The following is a 23,680-nucleotide window of genomic DNA, read 5'->3' on the forward strand; positions in this document are numbered from 1 at the left end:
CCAAATTTCATGTTTTTAAACCAAAGTTAATGGGTTTTACACTAACCATTCAGTAGCAGTGGCGGCCATCTTGAAAAATGGCCGCCATATTGAATTTTTGCGTGGCCAGCGCTTTTTTTCTAAAAAGTGACCCTTAGAGAGTATTTTAGCCAAATTTCATGTTTGTATCCCAAAGTAAGTGGCTATTACACTAACCAATAGTAGAAAAGGCGGCCATCTTGAAAAATGGCCGCCATATTGATTTTTTTGCGTGGCCAGTGCTTTTTACTGAAAAGTGACCCTTAGAGAGTATTTGAGCCAAATTTCATGTTTTTAAACCAAAGTTAATGGGTTTTACACTAACCATTCAGTAGCAGTGGCGGCCATCTTGAAAAATGGCCGCCATATTGAATTTTTGAGTGGCCAGATTTTTTTTTCTAAAAAGTGACCCTTAGAGAGTATCTGTGCCAAATTTCATGCTTTTATACCAAAGTGAACGATTATGTTACTAATCTGCTCTACTAATATATTCTTCATCTTACTTATTTCGAATTCCTTTTAAGGCAATGTTCTCAAGGTGTTTTCCTCTCTGGCATACAGGGCATACAAGCAAACAACAGATTTAGAGACATACAGTGTGAAATTAGAACAGAGGCTTTCAACCTTTCTTCAGCCAAGGCACATCTTTTCAAAGAGAAGGCACATCATCAATTGTTAACAAAAAGTTAAAGTAACAACAGTTAAAGCACATGAAAAATTAAGAATAACAACAAAATAACCAAAGTTAATGTTTGGAATAAGAAAAATAACACCCCCAATACCTAATGGATAATGTACAGTCATTCTGTAATAAAATAACAGCCCAATGCCTAAATAAACAATATATAGTCATTCTATGATTTATATGACACACCAGATGAGTGATTCTACGATTCGCCTGCGCTTTTGGCAAAAGCAAAATGTCAATTATCAGTATTATTTTTCAACTAAATGACCTAGATGTTTACATAGTGTATATATTTAAGTTTTCAAACAAACAAATTGCCAAGCTTAATCTTAAATGATTTGATAAATACTCTAATTAAAGCATTAAACATTTGCTTGATTATTTTGTCAACAGTGTTATGGACAAATACCATGTCATTTCAAACATATATAAAAATACTACAGAGTTGAAACAACATACGTTTGAAAGTGCTTATGTCCCTTAGCAATAATGTTTTCATTAATCTGTGCAACTGATATAGAAAATGTGATTGTTGAGCTTCATAAGTAGGATTTTATGATTCACTGCGATACAGACGGACACATTTTTCATTATAAATCCCTGCAACGTCTGATTTCAATTTAGTCACCCTCCTTACACAAGACTTCCTTCTCACGAGACAATCCCTAGTGTCTGTTCATAGGATTTTTCCAACACATAAGGGATCAATAGCACAAAAACACTTTCAAAACAGTCAACCATGTTACTCAACTGTGTTACGGTCAACAGTGCAGGGGAACAAGTCGGCACTTTTTTAGGAGAAAAAACTGAGCAGACAAACCCATCTCCCCAGAACACAATTTATTTTGTTTGTTTGTCTGTCAATATGGAGATAAATTGGCAAAAAACATACTCCTCCTCAACTGTCAAAGCTAATTGTAACACCATTGACGGTAACACGGCTTGACATTTCAGCCATTTTTATGGTGTTGTGCTAACTGAGGACCTCAGAAGTTCCACCACAACACCTTAATCAATTCATGTATTTGTATGCTTTATCTGTGTTTTTCTTCATGTGATTTCTAATTCAGATTCTTATGAATATGTTGATAATACAGTTGACAGGCAATTTTCCCGCTATGAAAACATGAAAATGAATGGATTAAAATATGGAAGGATGGAGCTCAAAACTTACCAAAAGTCTTTCCATATCCTGCCAAAGAGGTTATAACATCACATGATGTTATTCGTATGGCCTAAGACCAAAGCATTACTGATTTATGGAGGGGGTTTCAGACCGTGACATGGTTAACACAGTTTTCGTGGACACACACAAAATGGCAACTTTCATGTATAATGGAAAGCACAGTGGTCTTTCTGACAGTTTTGTCATATTGTGATGATTACTGTGAATCAACATTTGCAATCGTCTTGGGCAAAACAAGTTTCTTTACATGCTAATATGAAGACTGAATCTGACATGGAAAACAGGACGGCATGAAAACGCTGAAAACCGGTATTAAATATTCATTTTTGATAACAGAACAGGAAGTGGGAGAGATGGAGGGAGAACCCATGTGCGCACACACACACACACACACACACACACACACACACACACACACACACACACAGACACACGCATCTACGCACGCACACACGCACACAGGGCCGCTGACAGCTTTGGCTGGGCCCGGGACAAAATTTTCTGAATTGGCCCCCCTAGCACAACCAAAAAAAAAAAAACACCAACAAATTACCCCAACCACCGGAGACCTCAGTAGGGCCGACTACACTTATGGCCTGAAAATACACCACAGACTCTCACATGAGTATCATCACTAGCCTATGTATGAACTCCATAAAAAAATGTCATTGGTACCAAAGCCTCACAATGATGCATGCAATTCCATAATCTAAACCATTTTACCATTTTGAAAACATAACATTGTTCTATCCATGCAGTCTAGCCTACATTTAATATAAAAAGAAACAAAATATATAGGATTCTCATTCCTATTAATAACACAAGTGTAGCCTAAGTGTATTTTCGCAATTTGAAGGCTTGCATATCAAAAATCTGACTGAGGAGTAGTCACCGTTTGCTAAACTGACTTCAAGTGACGTGTGATGACAGTGAGCAAGTGAACAGAAACACAAAGGCAGAGTATGCTACTCCTCGTCAACGTCTCCCCACAGCAGGAGTAACACAGGAAGAAACATGTCAATTTACAGAAAACTATGCACAACGAATCTACACTATTTCTCCTCACCAAGTTAACAGGTTGATAATTTGTTAGCATCTGTGCTAAGCGGAGATTTAGCAATAGCGTTGCATAGCGCTGTTTAAAAAGTTGGTTTTCTATTGTGTGCGCGTGCCTGCCTGAAACATTTGATTTTGGATAGCCTACATATTCGCGTTGTAATGCGCATATTCACAGATTCACTATAAGCGTATGAAACACAGTGTAAGCAAGCCGTTGTGGTAGGCCTAATCAAATTATTCAATGCCCCCTCTCTCTCTCTGTCCCCCTCTGATATTGATCTCCGTATGACTTGCTCACGGCCTCCTGTGCCAGTGACGACGGGGCTGGAAAATGTTTGCCGTGTCTTACCTGGATCTGCTGCACAGCTGCTTTTACTGGTGCCTGCTGCATGTCTTTCCTGAAATATTTAGCCAGAAAACCCCTCTGCCTTTTGGCTTTTTCCTGTCTTTTTCGTTTTTCCTTCTTTTTCTGCGCTCCTGACTTTTGCATGTTTACTAACTGGCTCGCGCACACTGACCACTTATCGAATGCTGTCGTCTTTTTTTTCTAGAAAGACCAAACCATTTTGGAATAGGGGTGATAGGGGGTTATTGGCCGTTTTTTCAAGGGCAATGAAGGCAAACATCTATTAGTCATTGTTTGAATGGAAATAAAGCACTTTTATTATAATAATAATTGTATTTGTATAGCACTGTGTCATACAAGGCATGTAACTCAAAGTGCTTAACAAATGGGAAAAAAAACATTGTTAGAGATAGATTTAAAAGGAGAGGTATAGAGGAGAGGCAGAAAAAGCAGGAAGGCAGAGGAAGAAGAGATAGACAGAGAATGTAGAGTCATAAGGTCAACGTAGGTTAGGACCAGGATTCTTAGATGTGTAAGGTCCATAGTGGCTGGGCCTATCATAAGTCATAGATAGTCACACAGAGATTGGGCGCTCAGGTGCGGCCCCTGGTGGCATCAGGGGTGAGGAAAAACTCCCTTTCGCTTGATTCATAGTTTGTGAGGGGTAAAAAAAGCTCAGTGGGGTCTGAGAAAAAAGACCCCCTGTAGTCAGGAAGAAACCTCAGGCAGAGACCAGCGGCCACCTAGGGGAGCCCCCTGCCAGGGCTGGATTGCGAGTAGTAAGGGCGCTGCGGCAGCTGGGACACTATGACGCCTTGGCAGCTAGGAGTTGGCAAGGATGAAGAGGTGGGTCTTCAGCTGCTTCTTAAAGGAGTCGACGGAGGTGGCTGATCGGATCTCGATGGGGAGGGCGTTCCATCTCTTGGGCGCATAGCAGGCAAACGCGGCGTCGCCGATCTTCTTCTGTGGGGGGGTGGGGGTCCTTATCAGCTTGGCATCAGTGGACCTGAGAGCTCGAGCAGGGGCATAAAAAGAGAGCATGTCTGAGATATAGCTAGGGGCAAGTCCATTTAATGCTTTAAATACTGTGAGCAGAATCTTAAAGTCGATTCTGTATGAGACAGGTAACCAGTGCAGGTCTGCCAAGACTTGAGAGATGTGCTCTCTCATTCTGGTTCTTGTTAGGATTCTTGCCGCAGAATTTTGAATGAGTTGCAATTTGTCAATTAATTTTTTTGGGAGACCAGAGAAGAGAGCATTGCAGTAGTCTATCCTACTGGTGACAAAGGCATGAATAAGTTTCACAGCGTCTTGTCGGGGGGCCAAGCCGCGCACTTTGTTGACATTTCTAAGATGGAAAAAAGCAGATTTTGTTATCTTGTTGATGTGAGGCTCAAAGCTCAAATCCGAGTCTATGACCACACCTAGGCTAGTAACCTTATCTTTAATGTGTATGCTTAGGTCACCTAGGCTTGAGTGGAGTTTTCTACCCTAAAAACCAACACCTTTTGAAGTGAACGTATCATAATTGAGCCCAACGTCATGGGGGCCCCCCTCTATTCCAGAATTCCCAGGGCCCGGGACAAAAAGCCCTTTAGTCCCCCCCTGTTGGCGGGGCTGCACACACACACGGCAGGGGAGTGAGAAGCATAGAGAGGGGGGGGGTTCCTTGGGCACACATGCACGCGCACGCGCACGCGCACGCGCACGCACACACACACACACACACATTCCACTTTTTCATTGAACACTCCACATCATTAAGATGAAGACAACACAACAGGTTTCTGATTGAATAGTGATCTTTATATACAAGATTAAGATGACAAAAAAGGTTTCTGATTCAAAAGTAATCTTTATCTTTGCTAGTTCAATGTGTTCGATGTATACGGTAGATGAGCAGAGCTGAGGAGAGCAGAGGGGTCATGACACCAGGAGGTCCAGAGATGGGGGAGGAGTCACAAGGAGGCCCAGAGATGGGGGGAGGAGTCTCAGAGATGGGGGGAGGAGGCCCAGAGATGGGGGAGGAGGCCTAGAGATGGGGGGAGGAGTCACAAGGAGGCCCAGAGATGGGGGGAGGAGTCATGACACCAGGGGGGAGGTCCATAGCTTCATATGAGTAAGGGTGTAAACAATGTGTATTACACATCCCACCTCTCTGAGTGGTCCATAGCTTCATAAGAGTAAGGGTGTAACAAAGTGTATTGCACATACCACCTCTCTGAGTGGTCCATAGCTTCATAAGAGTAAGGGTGTAAACAATGTGTATTGTACATCCCACCTCTCTGAGTGGTCCATAGCTGCATAAGAGTAAGGGTGTAAACAATGTGTATTACACATCCCACCTCTCTGAGGCCAGGTACAAGTGCATGACGTCACTGTTTACATTTCTCATTCTTCTGTGTAGCAAGAAAGAGCTTGGTCACTTCGCCTTGTGTTGTGAATACACTACAAACACCCCAGAAGGTAAGCCTCATGACTTATTAAAGAGCTGTGCAATGGAATCTAGTTCCATATCACACCTGGAATAATTATTATTTCCAACCTATTTTTAAAGCGTCTGAAATATCGTGTGGAAAGACTCATAGCCATCAGAAACCTAGCTGGCTCCGAGTTGCATACACACTCACGGTACATCACATCAACACTACAAAGTAAAGACCAGGGGTGTAGTGGGCGCGGTACGCGGGGATACGCAGTCCACCCACTTCTCCTGAGGTGAGATTTAAAAAAAACCCTTATGCCCGTGTTTGAATACAGAAAGGAATGAGCACATAGCAATATTGCAGGTGATGGACCAAACAGATGAAAAGGGAAAAGAATGACAGTACGTCATTAAGACAGTATGGGGGTTTTGATATGATAAGTTGCCTAATTATTTGATGATGTCACAAATCGCTTACCCCCACTTTAAAAATCCCCACTACACCACTGGTAAAGACCATTATTCACAATGGTTATGCAATCTAGAGTAGCCTAAAGTGTTCATTTGTTTAGTGTAACAGCTTGCTTTTATGACAAGTGGAATACACTGGAATCTGATCTTGACGTTAGCTAGCAAGCTGACAAAATAGCTAGTTTCCCAGAGTTGCATTGAACTCTGCATGTTTTCCCTTCATTTGTCCACGTTACTGATATTGCAACCCATCACATTTTGGTGTGCCATCGGTATGCAAACAGCAATACAATAAAATGAGGATCGTACAGGAAGATGATAATTCCTGCTTGGCATTGCTGTCTGTCGCACCTCCTCCGGTGCCCATGGGTCAGCTGCAGGGTCGTCAGTCAGGAACCACTGCTCCTTTCATCCTGAAACGTCTTGCGTGTGGCGGAGCAGTGACGGGGACGTCTCCTTGTCACCCCCTGCAGCTGATAGGTGTTGTTCCCTGCAACTGTTGTCTGGGGTTTAGGTGTGATTCCCCCAGCTCCTGTCCTTCCTCCGCAGCCAGAGCCAAAAGCTCCCTTTCTCCGCCTCCTTAGCCTTCCTCCGGTGACTCCCACGTCCTTCAGGAGGCGTATGGTTGACAACCCCAGGAAGCCTCGGCATCCGACCTCCACTGGGTAGATGGTAGTCTTCCAGCCCGCCTCCCGTCACTCAGCAGCCAGCTCAGAGTTCTTGGCCTTCTTTCGCTCAAAGGCAGCCTCAATCCCTTCCTCCATTGGCACAGTGAGCTCTATGAGGGATACCGCTTTAACATTTATAGACCACGCCACTATGTCTGGTCGGAGAGATCTGGTGGTAATCTCTGTGGTTTATAAATCTCCAGGTCAACCTTCATGTTCCACTCCTGGCCAGGAGTGAAGGGCCTTGCGGTTTCTCTTTGCCTGATGCTTCTGATACCTCCTTCCTTGACAAAAGTGGTGGGTTGCTCTGCCGGCGATGGTGTTCTGCTTCCCTGTCTGCACTCCTCCAGCACTTCGGCTAGCTTTCTCAAGACCTGGTCATGGCGCCATCTATAGCGGCCCTGAGAGAGGGCGACTTTGCAGCCTGACAAGATGTGCTGGAGGCTTACGTTTGGGGCTTTGCAGAGTGCACAGCATTCCTCATTTCCAAACCACTGGTGGAGGTTCCGGGGACAGGGAAGTGTGTCGTAGGTTGAGCGAATAAGGAAGCTGCGTCTTGCCTGTGGGATCTTCCACAAATGAAAATTAGCTTAGCAAATTGTTTGGGCTTGCAGCTGGTGACGGTAATGTAGATAATAATAACCATATCCTGGGTGTTGTGTGGAACTAGATTTCATTGCACAGTTCTTTAATGAGTCATGAGTCTTATCTGGGTGCTTTGGTGGCATGAAAAAACATTATACTGTATTTCTGTGACCAACTACACAGCTAAGTTTCAAAAACAACGGTTTTGTTTCAGTTGATGCAATGTCTGAACATAATGGATGAAGACATTCAGTGACACACTAAGCACATTTCACACCAGGCTAAATCTTCAGTTAGCTAACTAAATTGAGATGCCTCTCGAATAGAGAATGCTGTTATCTCTTTTTGGCACCCAGCATTTTGGCGCATGCACAGCTTTACAATACAGCCTTTTTAAAAAAATAGGCTGTAGGTATATATAGCCTATAGGCCTATATATAGGCCTAGTATCAATTACTTAACTATGTTGCTTGGTGTTGTGCCGTGGATTTTGTCAATGAACAAAGTGTGCCTTGGCTCAAAAAAGGTTGAAAATAACTTATATACACGTTTTCATTTGTCCCACAGAGTCTCTGATGACAATATCCTGAAGGGAAATTCAGCAGTAGAGGATACATTAGCCTCCGCTAGCAGCTCCCACTCACATACAGCAGCAGATACATTAGCCTCCGCTAGCAGCTCCCACTCACATACAGCAGCAGATACATTAGCCTCCGCTAGCAGCTCCCACTCACATACAGCAGATACATTAGCCTCCGCTAGCAGCTCCCACTCACATACAGCAGGAGATGCAACAGCAGATACATTAGCCTCCGCTAGCAGCTCCCACTCACATACAGCAGCAGATACATTAGCCTCCGCTAGCAGCTCCCACTCACATACAACAGATACATTAGCCTCTGCTAACACCTCCCACTCACACACGGAAGATACATTGGCCACCGCTAGCAGCTCACACTCATATACAGTAGCAGATACATTAGCCTCCGCTAGCAGCTCCCACTCACATACAGCAGCAGATACATTAGCCTCCGCTAGCAGCTCCCACTCACATACAGCAGATACATTAGCCTCCGCTAGCAGCTCCCACTCACATACAGCAGATACATTAGCCTCCGCTAGCAGCTCCCACTCACATACAGAAGATACATTAGCTTCAGCTAGCAACTCCCACTCACATACAGAAGATACATTAGCCTCCGCTAGCAGCTCCCACTCACATACAAAAGATACATTAGCAGATACATTAGCCACCGCTAGCAGCTCCCACTCATATTCAGCAGCAGATACATTAGCATCCACTAGCAGCTCCCACTCACATACAGCAGAAACATTAGCCTCCGCTAGCAGCTCCCACTCACATACAGCAGATACATTAGCCTCCGCTAGCAGCTCCCACTCCTCCCACACCTCAGAGGCTGCAGAGATGAACCTCACACACAGTAGCCAGCAGCATACAGGAGCACAGCTGCCCTCTCTCAGGTAACACACTCACATGTTATGGCCCTGTGTTGTTCTCATACTGATATTAGCAAGATATTAACAACAAGTTACTGATCAATTAATTAATTAATTAATAATTATTAACATTAATAACCATAATTATATGTGTGTGTGTGTGTGTATGTGTGTGTGTGTGCATATGTAAGTAGAGAGGGAAGAATCTGTCAAACATGTGCTGATATCCAGGACCCTGGCCACTGGTCTGTGATGCCGCCCTCTATCTCCTTGGAGAGTGGAGAGTGTGTGTACACTGTGAGCTCTGCTGCAGGGAGCTATGAGTGTTCAGAGTCCAGTCTGCGCTGGTCATGTTCTGGTCCAGTCATCCTGCAGTACCGCATCAGCAAGGAGGAGCTGTTTTGGGCCCAGTTGCAGATGTTAGGGTACCGACCCGCGGGTCCTCTGATGGAAATCAAGCTTCTGTCAGGAGAGCTGGGGGAGGTCTACCTGCCCCACTCCCTCTGCCTGGGTGGTTCTGACCCAGTGTTGCTAGGAGACGCAGTCAGGGCTCTGCATAGCGACGACAGTGGCGTTTCCCTGGAGACGTGTGAGCTGAGCCGTTTCCATGGCAAGCTCTTGGCACAGCACTTCTCTGTATGGCAGCTGGTGGTGAGGTTGGGCATCCCAGTAAAGGACCACTGCGAGGTGCTGATCTGTGAGCACTGCCCTTGGCCTCTGGTCCTGCACACCTACCTGCTGCCCTTGTCTTCCTCAGCCAAGCAGGAGGTGAAGAGTAAGGGGGGCAGGTTCATTGGCAAGTCTTCTCCCGTCCAATCCCTCTGGATCGACTCCACAGTCCAACTGCACACCTCTCCAGACTCCCTTGAGATCACGCCCTCAGTGCTGATATTCAACTACAGGAACCCCTCTATTACCTTCTTTGAGGTGTATCTGGAGAACCCCTTGCGGAACTTCAAGATGGAGATCAAGACTGCGGAGAACCAGACGGTTTGGGAAGCGGTGCTGAGGCAGGGAGTCGACTACCTCACGGAACAAAATCGCGCTGACTCACAGAACACCCCAGAGTCAAACACAGGTACGATAGCATGAATAGATGAGCAATTGTGCTTAGCATTACATTACAAAGATTATAAACATTTCAAACGCTTTGGTTCAAAGCTGAGCGTCCACTACTGAGAGCCACATATTTTCTGAGACTGTAAAACAGATGTAGTTATGTTTTTGGGGCAATATTACTGAACAACCCATTTTGGTCTTCATAACTGGTTCCTTGACAGGTCCTCCACAGAAGCCCAACGAGATACCTGGGCAAGTCGACTGCCAGATAGTGGCAGAATTTCTGAAGAAGACTCGTCCAAAGCTCATCCAGAGGGTCACAGAGGTGATGCCCATAGCTGACCAGCTCCTCTCTCAAGAGATGATTGGCCAGGAGACCTACGCCAACATTCAGGCTGCTGCCACCAGTCAGGACAAAATGAGGTCCCTGTTTGATCATACGTGCTGTGATCGGAGCAAACTGGCCTTCTACAATATCCTACAGGAACAACAGCCCCATCTAGTGGAGGAGCTGATGAAGGCACTGCATCCTGTTGGACCTTAGTTTTGATACAGTCAGAGATCCCTCCTGGCCGTCCAGTGGACTACTATCAGTGACATTTGATAGTGTTTTTCGGTTTGTATCGCAAACCAACTTTGCGGTTCTCAAGCAGTCAGACTTGTGGCATGAACACGCCAGCCGGTGCACGATTAACCCTATCCAGACCGGGCTTTTTTGGCATTCTTGGGACCGGGGGGGGGGCTCTTTTGACCCCCCAGTCATAACTTAGAAACTGAATGGCATATGACCACCAAACTTGGAGAGAATGATATTCAGCCACAGATCTATGAATGACATCAGTTTCGTGTCATTATTGGATATTATGACATCATTATGACGTCATTTCCTGATTTTATTGTCCAAAATGTCACCTTAATGTATTTTCCATCTAACTTGGGTAATGCACATCAATTTTGGTTATTATGTGCTTCAGACCACTTCAAATGTTCACAAGGGTGTCTGATGCTAATGAAATGTAAAAAAATATGAAAAGTGATGATGATGAGACTTAGATTTTTGGTTAGGCTTACCTGTCAGAAAACCGTTGCCATGGCAACAACACAAATGATAAACTTGATATTTTGGTATCACACTGTAGCCGACTTCATTTTAGGAAAAGTCACAAAGTTTCGTAGTCATAGCTGCAGTCATTCAGGAGTTATACGACATCAAAGTTGGTGCAAGCACTTTCAGCCCCCCCCCCGGTCTGGATAGGGTTAACACCATCTAACACCACTTTTAGCACACCACCACCCCCCCCCCCCCCCCAGACCGGATAGGATTAAGGTGCGCATTTTTAGCACCAAGAGCTCTGGAGAAAGTAGCACACTGAAAATGTCTCTCAATTGAAGCTCCTTTTATTTGTGTCTTCTTTCTGTCAGTGTTCAAACCAGCCTTATCTTTGGAGTCAGATCTGTTATATGCAATCGGCCCGTATTGGTCTGTATATTTCCTGTTATGGGCAATCTGCAATCTGCACGTATTGGTCTGTGTATCTGCAAGTGTTGATTATGTCCTGGCTTGCAAGTTGCTTTGGTTAAAGGCATCTGCCAAATGTAATGCAATATCATGTAATGTAATCTCATATCATGTAATGTAATGTAATGCATTATCTTTTCAACCAGAGGTGTTTCGGGTAATATTCTGCTAACTGGTTCTGTTTCTGCCTGATGGGATTGGTTAACGAATCTGTATTGTACTCAACTCATAGAACTGTGTTTTTTGTCTCTTTGGATAAAAATATCTTCTAAATGTCACTGATTATTGCTTAACCCTTTGATGCAGATGCAAAAAATGGCAATTTCCGCCTATATTTGACACTTATTATGTACAGTAGAATATCTCTGGTTCTACATATGCTATTTACAAAATGTATGAACCACATAACAGAATACATTTGGGACATCATGTTCAAAGAGTGTAAGTGTTTTAATGAGAACATTATGAATTCAATATTACAGTTGGCACAGCAGTAAAAATGTAAAAAAATAAAAAAAACGCCTATGATTTATTTGGATTCTATAGTGCACAATTATTTAGGAGTGGCACAGGTCCAAAAAAATTACATGGCATGATGCACTTATATGTTGGCAACATGTGTGAAAATTTTGAAGGCAATAGACAAAGGTTTATAAGAGCTGCAAAAGAATATCCATCACATGACATAGGCGTTCCCAAAGTGTCTATCCAACCTCTCCAAACCTCTCCAAAAGTACCCAAAGGCAAAAACAGTCATATCAATAAAAATCAAGTGTGACTCCACTTACATTTACATTTAGTCCTATATAAACCCATTTTTTGATTAATTGAGAAGCATAGCTGTATTTTCTACAGCAGGGGTCCACACTCTCTCCAAAACGTGCCCAAAACCTATCCAGACTTATATACTGTTATACTGAAGCACTGCACATTGTGCTTTTGCTAGGTGCAGTGGATATGAATGTATGCATACTGTGTACTACTTTTCAGATATGATCAGTCTTCTGAAAATGATTTTCCAAGGGAGTTTTTCCCTCAAGGAGCCTTTCCTCAAAACGTTGCTTCCCTAGGATGTATGACTTGGAACACCTCAAAATGTCTGTGTGACTTCTAAAATAGATAGATCTGCATGATTGAATGAACACTACTATACAAACACAGTCATTAGTAATATTATTATAGTTACAAAAATGGCCACACCAGTAGCCCGGGCACGTCATACTTCCTGTGACACTGCATAGTAAGACTGGGCATGTCCATAGTACCTGTAACGATGCAGTTTTCGCTTCTCAATTTGTCTGCTATATTGTATTGTCAGTCCAGGCAAGCACACCAGAGCCCCGTTGGCCAGAACACAAAGGTCCAGTGGGGAGTATGATTGGAGCAAGTCCAGCTGGACTTCTGGGCGGCGTTTGGGGGAGAAAAGAAGTATTGTTGGCTTGACATCAGCGACAGTAATGTCTTACCAACCATCAGGGTCGTCATCTGCTGTGTTGCACAGCTGGCTTTGCGGTGGGGCAGGGCGACGGCGTGCAGGAGAGGGACCCTCGTGTCATGCAGCAGAGGCAACTGGAGGGCGACGGCGGGCAGGAGAGGATGAGGGTGACAGTCACAGCAGGAGGTCGCATGCGGCGCGAGGAGGCAGCGGCAGTAGGCCGGGAGGAGGAGGCAGCCGCAGCATCAGGCCATAATGAGGAGACAGCCGCAGCAGCAGCAGACCGGGAGGAGGAGGCAGCCGCAGCAGCAGCAGGGACCCTTGCAGCGTGCAGCAGAGGCAACTGGAGGGCGACGGCGGGCAGGAGAGGAGAGGGAGAGGGTGACAGTCTCAGCAGGAGGTCGCTTGCGGCACGAGGAGGCAGCGGCAGCGGCAGCAGGCCGGGATGAGGAGGCAGCCGCAGCAGCAGCAGTGGCCGTGGCAGGCTGTAGCCGGTGACTAGCAGACTGTGGTGGGGCAAAAGAAGGAGCAGTGGAGGTGGAAGGCTTTGGTGGGGCAGCAGCAGGAGTGGTGGCAGGTATTGTGATATCTCCAGACAGCCTCTGTATTTCAGCAGAAGCTGCAGCAACCTGCACCAGATGTTCTGAAGCTCCCAATTCATCTGCCAATTTGTGTAGGGCATGTCCCGCTCTGTCCTTCTCCACTGTCCACCTCCACATCCACATCTACAGGAGACTCCCCTCTAAGTAAAGAAGATACATACTACATGTTATTTCTTACAATAAGGACCATTTGCATGTATTTCATTGCAGTGAACACTTTGACAAACAAAGAATTGATCTGGACTCCGTTTCTCGATTCTTGCCTTTGCTAACCGTCTTAAGTCGGTCTTGAGTTGGTCGTAAGTTGCTCTTGAGTTGGTCTTAAGTTGCTCTTGAGTTGGTCTTAAGTTGGTCTTCAGTTGGTCTTTAGACGCAAGACCGACCGAAGTCGCGACCAACCTTTGGACGTACGTAGGCCTACGTACGTTCTCAGACACGAGGAAGTCTTCGGAAATGCTTGGAGTGTCTCGCCTCAGCTCGGCTGCATTGGTCGCAATCAAAGTAGTGACGGCGTCATGATTCACGTGGCTGTCAGATACAATAATTACAACGCTATCAAAGTCCACAAATCTTTGTCAACACAACCGTGCCCTCAAAACCATCCCTCGTCGACAGCAGAAACCAAATAATGCATTACATGTCACAATGTCTTATATTTTATTCCGGTTTTGCTAAATCAATTTACGATAAGTCTTCAGTAACTTCTCTCAGAAACCGGTGGTTGGTGGATGAGTGGTTGTCATGCCTTGCCGGAGGGTAATAGCAATGATTCTAGACCCGAAGGGATAAATGTATGCATGGACTTTTAAATCTCTAACATCCATAATATTCTCCTCTGAGTCCGCTTGAGTTCTAATTTTCACAATATGTTGTCGCAGTGGGAAACAAATACCCACACGCGCACAACGTGGTCGGATTGCACACACATTGTGAACATTTCTACTATGTCATTGTTGTCTATAGACTACGCTACACGAACTCCAACCCATCGCAACCCTGGGAAAAAAATGCAGCTTAATGAAATAATGTGAGGATAGCCTACTCTGAAAGGCATGCGAGATCACATTGGGATCATTTGAATCATTGCACATTTACTTAACGCGGCCCGCTGTCACATGCGCGAGGCAGAGGGTTGAGAATATGGACACACACACACACATGCGCACGCGCGCTACTGATATGTCGCGCTGTCTTTGGGTCTCTGTTTTGGGTCAGATATGTGTAACCTACGTTGTTACCCATGTCTCTACCTTGAAGTGACGAACTGGTTGCTTGGGGCTTTTTACGACGATGGAAGAAAGGAGGGACAGCTGTGAAGGTGGTTGCTGGAGAAAGCGCGGTCTTACTGTAGTTGAAGTAATTTTTAAAAAGGCTTCAACTGTGGATACCCCGAGGGATGCCTTCATTGCGCTCTTCAGTGCGAGAGGGCACCAAGTTAAGTCATTTCCCTTTGAACAACCACACAGAGTGGACAGTTCAATGCTGCTTGAAATGATAACTGAAAGGAGTCGAGAAATAATAAAAAGAAAATATTTGTCTGTTTGTCGTCTTTCTGCCAGCACGTCTTTATGCGCGACGGCTACAAGAAAAACAATTGCCATTATGACCTTTACGCGTAAAGATGTGCAGGAAGGGATGATGCACGGAGGGTCCGTCAAACACAGTACACATGACATCTCCATGAAAGTCGTTAAATACTTGTCAACGCAATCATGTCACCGAAATCCATCCCCAATAACCAAATGTCGGTCTACATATCACTGTAGCATAATCACTCCAAATTACTACACAGAAATGGCCGGTGAAAGCGTGATGGCATGTATACTATCCTAATTCTCACTTGCTGGTGGTAACTGGTAACATATCCATTTCGGCTGAATTTTAAATTAAGCGCAGGTGCCTTATCTGCACAACAGTATATCCAGTATATCCACTTCCACTCATCTCTCTCTCTCTCTCTCTCTCTCTCTCTCTCTCTCTCTCTCTCTCTCTCTCTGTGTGTGTGTGTGCGCGCGCGCATCCAGGCTGGCGTGCGCGCAATTCGGGCATATTCGCAACTCTCTGCCTCCTCTCCCTCGTGCGCAGTGACAGTGGACCGTGTGGCTGACGCCATTGCGAAGTTATTTGGCGCGATTTTATTGTGCAGTGATATGTACAGCGACATTTGGTTATTGGGGTGGATTTTGGGGGCATGATTGTCTTCACAGGTATTTAACAACTTTCATAAAGATGTCATGTGTAGCCTACTGTGTTTGACGCACCTTTCAATCTTCCTGCACATCTTCAGGCACAATGCTCTTAATGGCAATTATTTTTCTTGTGGCCTACGTTGGACGTAAGGACTTGCTGGCAGGAAGACGGCATACACAACCAAATATATTTAAAATTGTCTAATCATTGGACATTTTGTGTGGTAAAAGTTAGACGCTTGTGCACTTGGTGGCAGTAATCAATCACTGTCACTTGAACTCTGCCTGAACCTGCCCCAAGACGCTGAAATGTCAGGAGCAAGACCAACTTAAGAACAACTTAAGAACAACTTAAGAACAACTTAAGACCAACTCAAGACCAAGCCGGAAGACTGTCTTACGAGCGACTTAAGACCTTGGTTACAACGTTGGTCTTAAGAACGAACAAAATGGCTAACGTCGTTAGCAAAGGCACTGTCGAGAAACGACCCCCTGAGCAGCAACATTAAATTGATGTATTTATGTATATTTATATGTAAGCATTCAAATGCATGTAGTAACGCATTAGTAAAGACTTTTAGTGTAATAGCAGTAGTATGGTAGTGACCTTTACAACTACTATTACAGCGCTTACGCTGTACCTTGCATCTACCTTGCCATTTTGACAACATAGTGATTGTGCAAACAGTATTATATTGTGCATATAGTATACATTTGCAATGCTCAGCATGCATTATATAACTATATAACTATTATATGCATAGATATATAGATACATAGATACCCAGTAAATTTGCATAACTATTATATGACCATATAATATAGAATAACATTTGCTATTACTATTACTGTTACTATTATTATTATTAAAAGCACTAAATGAGGTCAAGTAGTTATGCAGCCACCCAATGTGTAGGCCTACTAGTGTGAATGTCAATTGCTGTGTTCTATCTTTTATGTTCTATGTGCTTGTCTGCTTATAACTTATGTCTCACTGTGTCTTATGTGTATTGTGCCAGCGAGTGCAATACATTGCCCCACGGGGATAAATAAAGTTCTAACTAACTAACTTATTATTATGTTATTAGGCTATATATAGAGTCATATCTATCTATCTATCTATCTATCTATCTATCTATCTATCTATCTATCTATCTATCTATCTATCTATCTATCTATCTATCTATCTATCTATCTATCTATCTATCTATCTATCGGTGCATGCATACAGTCGGTGTAGTCATGCTAGTGTGCAGTCGCATGTAGGCTACTTACACGTCCAAAACGGCATCTATGCGCTCGTCAAACGGCTCCTCCTCAGCTGAGTCCATGCTCTCAGGATATCCATTACTGAGACAATCAATGTCATCATCAATGTCTTCGTCAAATAACAGCTGTAGGACTTTATCCGTATTAAAATAGCGACGCTGCATCTTCCTGGGTTTTTTAAATTTCGCGCTGTCGGGAAACACCGCTATGCGCAACTGCGAGAAGGTCATTTACGCACATGGCCAGGCAAAACACAAGCAACCGAACTTGATGGTTACGCATGGACCAATTGCGTTTGCTTTTCGCTCTAACGTAGGGAATCCCCTGATTTTGTCAACCAAATGGGCGAATACTATTGGCCGAATAAGATATCATTGACCTTTAAACTCCATGGTTTGGGCTATTGTTATTTTACGCAACCTTGTTCAAACCCGGAAGTAGATTTCGCGTGTAGAACTCGCTTGACAAAAGTTAATCAAACACAAAAAATAATGAAATCTAGCGAACAGAAACGATGGATTCTAACAGATAACAAGTTAATGCTTCAGTGTACAGCCACGCTTTTGAGGAATAAAGGATTTTATTATCATCAAAATGTCGAAGTCTCCGTGGATTATTTCAATGAGGGAATTCAGTCACTTGTAACACCTAAAGGTAGGCAAACTCATAACACATCAAATTCAAACTTTAAGTCTTCACACTTAAGGTATGTCTTTGTGGTGGTGTAAATGAATTTTACATGGGGTTTCAGACCGTTTCAAACGCTCCTATTATGTTTATACATGATGTTAGTTTGACGAAGTCGGACTATTTGTTTACATTATCAATGAACATAGCGTGCGGTTGATGGAGGATTATGAGCAAACCGTGGCAGCTACAATCGTGGGGTTTTCTGTGTTTGTAAAACCAAGTGTGCTTATTAGTTGTGTGTATCGATTTTCTTTCTGAAACATTTTGTTTATACAAATATGTTTGTACTTGTTGTTTCGATCGTTTGATGTCCCGTATGCGCATCCGCTAGGGGCGCTAAAGCATCAAAGGGTTAATATAAAGCTTGTGCCAAGAAAGCCAGAAGATGTAAGGAAACAGGAAATTGCAGTTTGTTTGTTCCAAAGCATTAGATAATCTCACCAAGGCATTAGGTAATATCACAGATAATAACCTGTCAAAATGTAACTGATTCTTAAATGCATTTTGTAGTGATATACAGACTTCATGAATATTATTCAATTTTGTAATGTATAATAAACATTTCCTTATTTACCAAATATACGGTTTCTGTTTTTTAAAAATCATTATGCAATAAACAACAAAGTTGGAGATGGTTTCAAACGCTGATGCGTTTTTTTGTTTTTCTTGTTTGTTTGTTTTGCTTCATTTTCCCCTTAACATCTTAGTGTAGAGCCTGTGTTATAACCTTACGGTCACCAAAATTGTAATGGCTATGTCTAAATCTGGCGCGCAGTAGTGTCATAGCAATGTTGTCATGATATACCCACTCACTTGGGTGTTTAGAATGCTCTGGCCCATAATGACTATTTTCACTTTGATTTATTTTCACCTTCAGTTTATTTTGTACTGACAAATGAAAACTGTTAGATTTACCATGAGTGCCCTTACTGGTTAACTACTATATACACCCACCCCCTTCTGAAGAACCAATGCCAAAGCAAAAGGGAGGGAAGATGTCTTTATTTTGACTGCGGTATCACCAGTATGGTTTGACTCTGAGGATGGAGCAGGTGCGCCGAAACGTCAGTCATTTTGTGCATCAAAATAAAAAAAAACTCTAAAAAAGTTGTTGTTATGATATAATTGAATATTTCCAGCAAATAGTGAATAGGCCCACCGGCGCCCCCCATCTGCCGCAAGAGGCTACTAACTCCTAATAGGCCCACCGGCGCCCCCCATCTGCAGTAAGAGGCTACAAGCTGGCCCTTCTGCTAAAAATGCCCCAGCTGGTTTGTGGTTCCCGATTGGAGCCTAAATGTTTTGGTATCCTGATACTGTGGATACGTCTTTTGGAGGCCAACAATAGGCCCACGTATTCTCAAGTCTTAATGCATCCCCTATTCTTAACACTCAGAGATCTATGTCTCCAAAAACAAATCTGTAACTCTGTGAGTTTTTGTCATTGAAACATATAAGTCACACCATTAGAAACCTCAGACCTTCTAGATTTCAAATATATATATGAAATAAATTATATAGCTGGCCCAATTTAAAGAAAGTGAAAAGAAATATTCGAATATTCTGTACTCTCTGCTTGTAGCAGCCACACCTATAGCTATTCACATGTAAAGTATCGGTGCTTGAGTGGCTATTCAGAGGTGACAACACGCCCCTTTCATCTAGGATAAACACAGCCATACTCAAGAACGGCGTGGCGTTTTCCATGTGCGTTACGCCCATTTGTGGGGGAAAACAGGCAATGCAAGTCAATTGGTGGTGTTGGGGTTTAATAAACGAAAGATAAGGACCTGTAGACTTGCGTTGTTCACGCGCAACATGGCGAAAACGTGTTGTGTTGCCGGCTGTTCAAATAATATTGCCAAACAGCCGTGACTGAAGCATGTACTGTGTTCATTTAGGGTAGCCGATAGCATGTAAGCTGATGAGACATTCGGTTTGTTTTCACCCATAAAGGGGCGTAACGCACAGTTAGGAGCAAAGTACCCGGATGGTCGTTCATGAGTATGCTGCTCACTTGGCCACAGGACAAAGAGAGTGACAGGGGGGGGTGCTATCAGAGCACATGGAGATTGACAGGGGGGTGTGGGCCATTAGAGGTTTTTCACACCTATCTCATTAGTATGGTGGTGGCATGATGATAAAAATGAGGAGGAGGGGAGGGCCATGGCAAAACAAATCAGAGTTAGAGGGAGGGCCAGGGGGGGAAAAAATCGAATTTATTTTATTTTATTTTCATTTATTTTTTAAAATAATAATAAAAAATGCTCTGAAACACATCGCTTTGCGATGCAAGGTCCAGGGTGCATACTTTAGCACTGAAGCGTCTATCTGTAGTCAAAAAAAACTATCAGGTGCAGCTACTGTAGATTGCTGACTCTCTTTCACTGTATTACTAGTGCTACGGAGGAACATTGAGCATCATAGAAAATGCCCGTGAGCAAATATCAAACTAGCTGTGAATTCTGACCCTCTGTTGCTGGGAGACGCAGTCAGGGCCCTGCATGGTGATGACAACGGTGTTTCCTTGGAGACGTGTGAGCTGAGTCTTTTCCATGGCAAGCTCTCCGCACAGCAGTTGTCTCTGTGGCAGCTGGTGGCGAGTTTGGGTGTCCCAGTGAAGAGCCACTGTAAAGTGCTAATCTATGAACACTGCCCTTCGCCTCTGGTCTTCGACGTCTACCTGCTGCCCTCACCCTCCTCAGCCATCCAGGCGGTGGAGAGTAAGTGGAGTAAGAATGAGCCCATCAACAAACCTTCCCCCGACCAATCCCTATGGATCGACTCCACGTTCCAGCTGCACACCTCCTGCCCCTCAGACATCAAACCTACAAGGGTGACCCTCTCCTACAAACCTGAGCCCTCCTTCTACCAGGTGGGTTTGATGGAACCACCAGAGAAATTTGACATGGAGCTTCAAGGTGTTAATGGGAACCAACCGGTTTGGGAAATTGTGATGTGGCAGGGAGTCGACTACAACAGGAGACAAGACCACACCGACTCACACAGGACACCAAAGTCACACACAGGTAGGACTGTAGGAGTGTGTGTATGTGTGTGTGTGTGTGTGTGTGTGTGTGTGTGTGTGAGTGTGTGTGTGTGTGTGTGTGTGTGTGTGTGTGTGTGTGTGTGTGTGTGTGTGTGTGTGTGTGTGTGTGTGTGTGCGCGCATTTCTTAGGTCTGCCTACAAATGATCAGAATAAACTATAAGGGCCATGTCTCTTCAGCCATGGAGTGAGAGAGTGCAAGGGTGGGATTTGAACCAGCAACCCAAGTCCTTCATCTTAACCACACGGCTGACTGACATACTTCCCATTGTGAAAACATTTTCAAAACTCCTTGTTCCATAATTGGCCTTTGTATAGCAGTGCTTATTGTCTGGACTCTGTTTCTCGAAAACATTGTTGCTAAATAATTACGATAGCAACTTCCTTGGGTGGAATACCAAGGCCAAGGCCCAATGCTTAGATCAGAGGGTTGTAGGTTCATATCCGTATCAGCACTTTCATCCATGGCTGAGAGACCCTGACCCCACATTGCTTCAGGGTCTGTAACCAATATGCTGTACCTAAATAACTGAGTCATTTTGGATAAATGTGTCTAAGAGTGATGCAGTGAAATAAAATGCACCCATGGTTGCTTGTGTGTTAGTAAAACAACTAATTCTGGCCTATACAACTAGACTAAAACTTTAGACTGGTAGTAACAATACTAATTTTGGTCTTCATAACCGGCTCCTTGACAGGTCCTCCACAGCAGCCCAGCAGGACCCCCGTGGACCCCCTGTTGGCCGCTGCCTCTCTGGAGGAGAAGAGGCCGAAGCTCATCCAGAGGGTCACAGAGGTGATGCCCATAGCAGACCAGCTCCTCTCCCAGAGGATCATTGGCCAGGAGACCTACGCCAACATCCAGGCTGCTGCCACCAGTCAGGACAAAATGAGGCTCCTGTTTGATGGCCTGCGCTCAGCTGGGGCTCAGGGCAAACTGGCCTTCTGCACGATCCTACAGGCACAGCATCCCCACCTAGTGGAGGAACTGTGGAGTGCAAGATGAAGACACATCCAGACAGCTTGATCCTGCTCTCATGAGGGTGGAAAAAATGATCTAAACTGTCAAAATGTCTTGCTCTCTTGAAAGACACACAATTCAAAACAAAATTGTTTTTAAGGCAGTGTGAGCGAGTTGAATTTACAGACTTAATTGTAACGTTCCTGCTTTGTTTCCACAGCTCACTGCATTTTGTTTTTCTAATGTTTCTACTGTTTTTCTACCTTTATTCTACATGTGATTCTACTGTCCTTTCTCCGACTGTAGATGATCAGCCTGATGGCCTTGCTGACTAGGCTCGGTCGACTGGTCTTATTTGGGTGCTTTTTATTCTCAATCATGTTGTGCATGGCATCTAGATGTACATATAATGTATATAGTTGAAACTCTACCATTACCACTATACTGTATATCAGTGGTTCTCAAACTTTTTGTGTGAAGTACCACCCAAGAAAGTATTGAGCCCTCCGAGTGCCACCTTGACAACCAACATTAGAATATCGCAGGAAAGGCCCTCCATATTCACTTTTGCCAGTCAATACAGGAGATAATACAGGAGATTCATAACGGCATCAACAGCTACTGTCACATTTAGTGCAAGTTTGTTTTTAACCCTTGTGTTGTGTTCGTAAGCTGCATACACCTGTGGTTTTCGGGTCATTTTTGACCCGTGATAAAAAAAACTCAGCCATAAAATACCCCAAAACACTATCTATCATCAAATATTGTTTTTCATCTCATGGCTAGCTTGGTATGTATTCATATCCATGGAAATATTACTTTATGTATTCATCTTTTTGACTTTACTGGTCTTTTATCTTACATTATGCAAATCGTTTTTGATGACCAAAACTATCAAAATCTGCATAAATTCACTATTAATACCTCCTAAAGTGATACAATTAGTGATTATGTTGTCCATGTATTACAGCTGATATGAGAGTACAACAACCCCCAAATTTATTTGATTGGTTTTTCTCTAATATTGAAAAATATCATCAATAGTGGCATTTGTGGTGTTGAGGTCCAGACCAACCCAAAGAGATTTATAGCAGGATAAAGACCAAATGTCAACTAAATTAGTTTTTCAGTGCATAAAATCAATGTTTAAATATGTTGACTTGGTGTTTTTCAATATTTATATGATTTTAGTGTGGTAAATATACAAAATAACAATTATGTCCGAGTCACAGCTATTCCACCAATCTAATGCAAAGATATTGGAAATGAACACATCAATTAACATGAAAAAAGTCACACTATTCATCTGAATCCCCTATGCCATGAACATGGACCATTATGTCATTGCCACATCAACTTTATGGAAAGTATAAGACCAGTTCTACATGTTTGGGTGCCATTATGAATTTTTGATACGTTTTTTGGAAAAAATAATGTGCAAAAATGTATTTTGTAAACAAATGTGCAATAAATCTCATTATATAATGCAGAAATGGATTCCCTGACCATGAAAACATATGAGTAGACACCAGAAATACATCTGTACTCCTTTCACAACAGGAGATATGACGTATTGTAGTGTATGGGACTGTCCGGCGGCCATATTGGATTTGGAATATGAAAAAGCCGGAAAAAAAAATCAGGCAAGAAATATATTTTCCTCACCATAAATCACCAAACTAAAGACAAGGGGCAACCAACAGCTTTTCAGAAATGCATACAACAGCCAAAAATCTATGCCGGGTCAATTTTGACCCTGAACACCACAGATGTAACTTTTTTTTTTTTGGACCTTTAAAATTTACTAAAATGATAAAACATATTTTTTGTGTGTTGCAATGATTGTGACTGAGGATTAGATGAAGCCTTATTCCAAGAAAATAAAGGAAAGTGTGTTTTTTTCACACTAAAACTTGAAAACGGGTCAAAAATGACCCGAACACAACATAAGGGTTAAATGTCTTGCTTGCCTAGTATTATTCTGCATTATGTTTTCAGATTCATA

At 43.4% G+C, this 23,680-nt stretch overlaps 1 protein-coding gene across 1 annotated transcript; it reads left to right on the forward strand.

Moving 5' to 3' along the window:
* The first annotated feature begins 8,853 nt into the window (after positions 1 to 8,853).
* On the forward strand, positions 8,854 to 21,854 carry LOC134443922 (NACHT, LRR and PYD domains-containing protein 1 homolog). The gene is made up of 5 exons (XM_063193443.1): positions 8,854 to 8,928; positions 9,099 to 9,982; positions 10,185 to 10,370; positions 20,160 to 20,696; positions 21,413 to 21,854. Exons 1-5 carry the CDS (start codon positions 8,873 to 8,875, stop codon positions 21,718 to 21,720), a joined length of 1,971 nt encoding a protein of 656 aa, XP_063049513.1. The 5' UTR covers positions 8,854 to 8,872; the 3' UTR covers positions 21,721 to 21,854.
* The last annotated feature ends 1,826 nt before the right edge of the window (positions 21,855 to 23,680 follow it).

Source organism: Engraulis encrasicolus, unplaced genomic scaffold (assembly GCF_034702125.1).
Source record: "Engraulis encrasicolus isolate BLACKSEA-1 unplaced genomic scaffold, IST_EnEncr_1.0 scaffold_39_np1212, whole genome shotgun sequence".
Classification (NCBI taxonomy): domain Eukaryota; kingdom Metazoa; phylum Chordata; class Actinopteri; order Clupeiformes; family Engraulidae; genus Engraulis; species Engraulis encrasicolus.

Excerpts from the sequence above, each read along its gene's own strand:
- LOC134443922 (XM_063193443.1), top strand. The coding sequence starts at position 8,873 with ATGAACCTCACACACAGTAGCCAGCAGCATACAGGAGCACAGCTGCCC. Across the intron at positions 9,983-10,184 it reads CACCCCAGAGTCAAACACAG|GTCCTCCACAGAAGCCCAAC; the intron begins GTACGATAGCAT and ends GTTCCTTGACAG. Across the intron at positions 10,371-20,159 it reads CATTCAGGCTGCTGCCACCA|TCAGGGCCCTGCATGGTGAT; the intron begins GTCAGGACAAAA and ends TGGGAGACGCAG.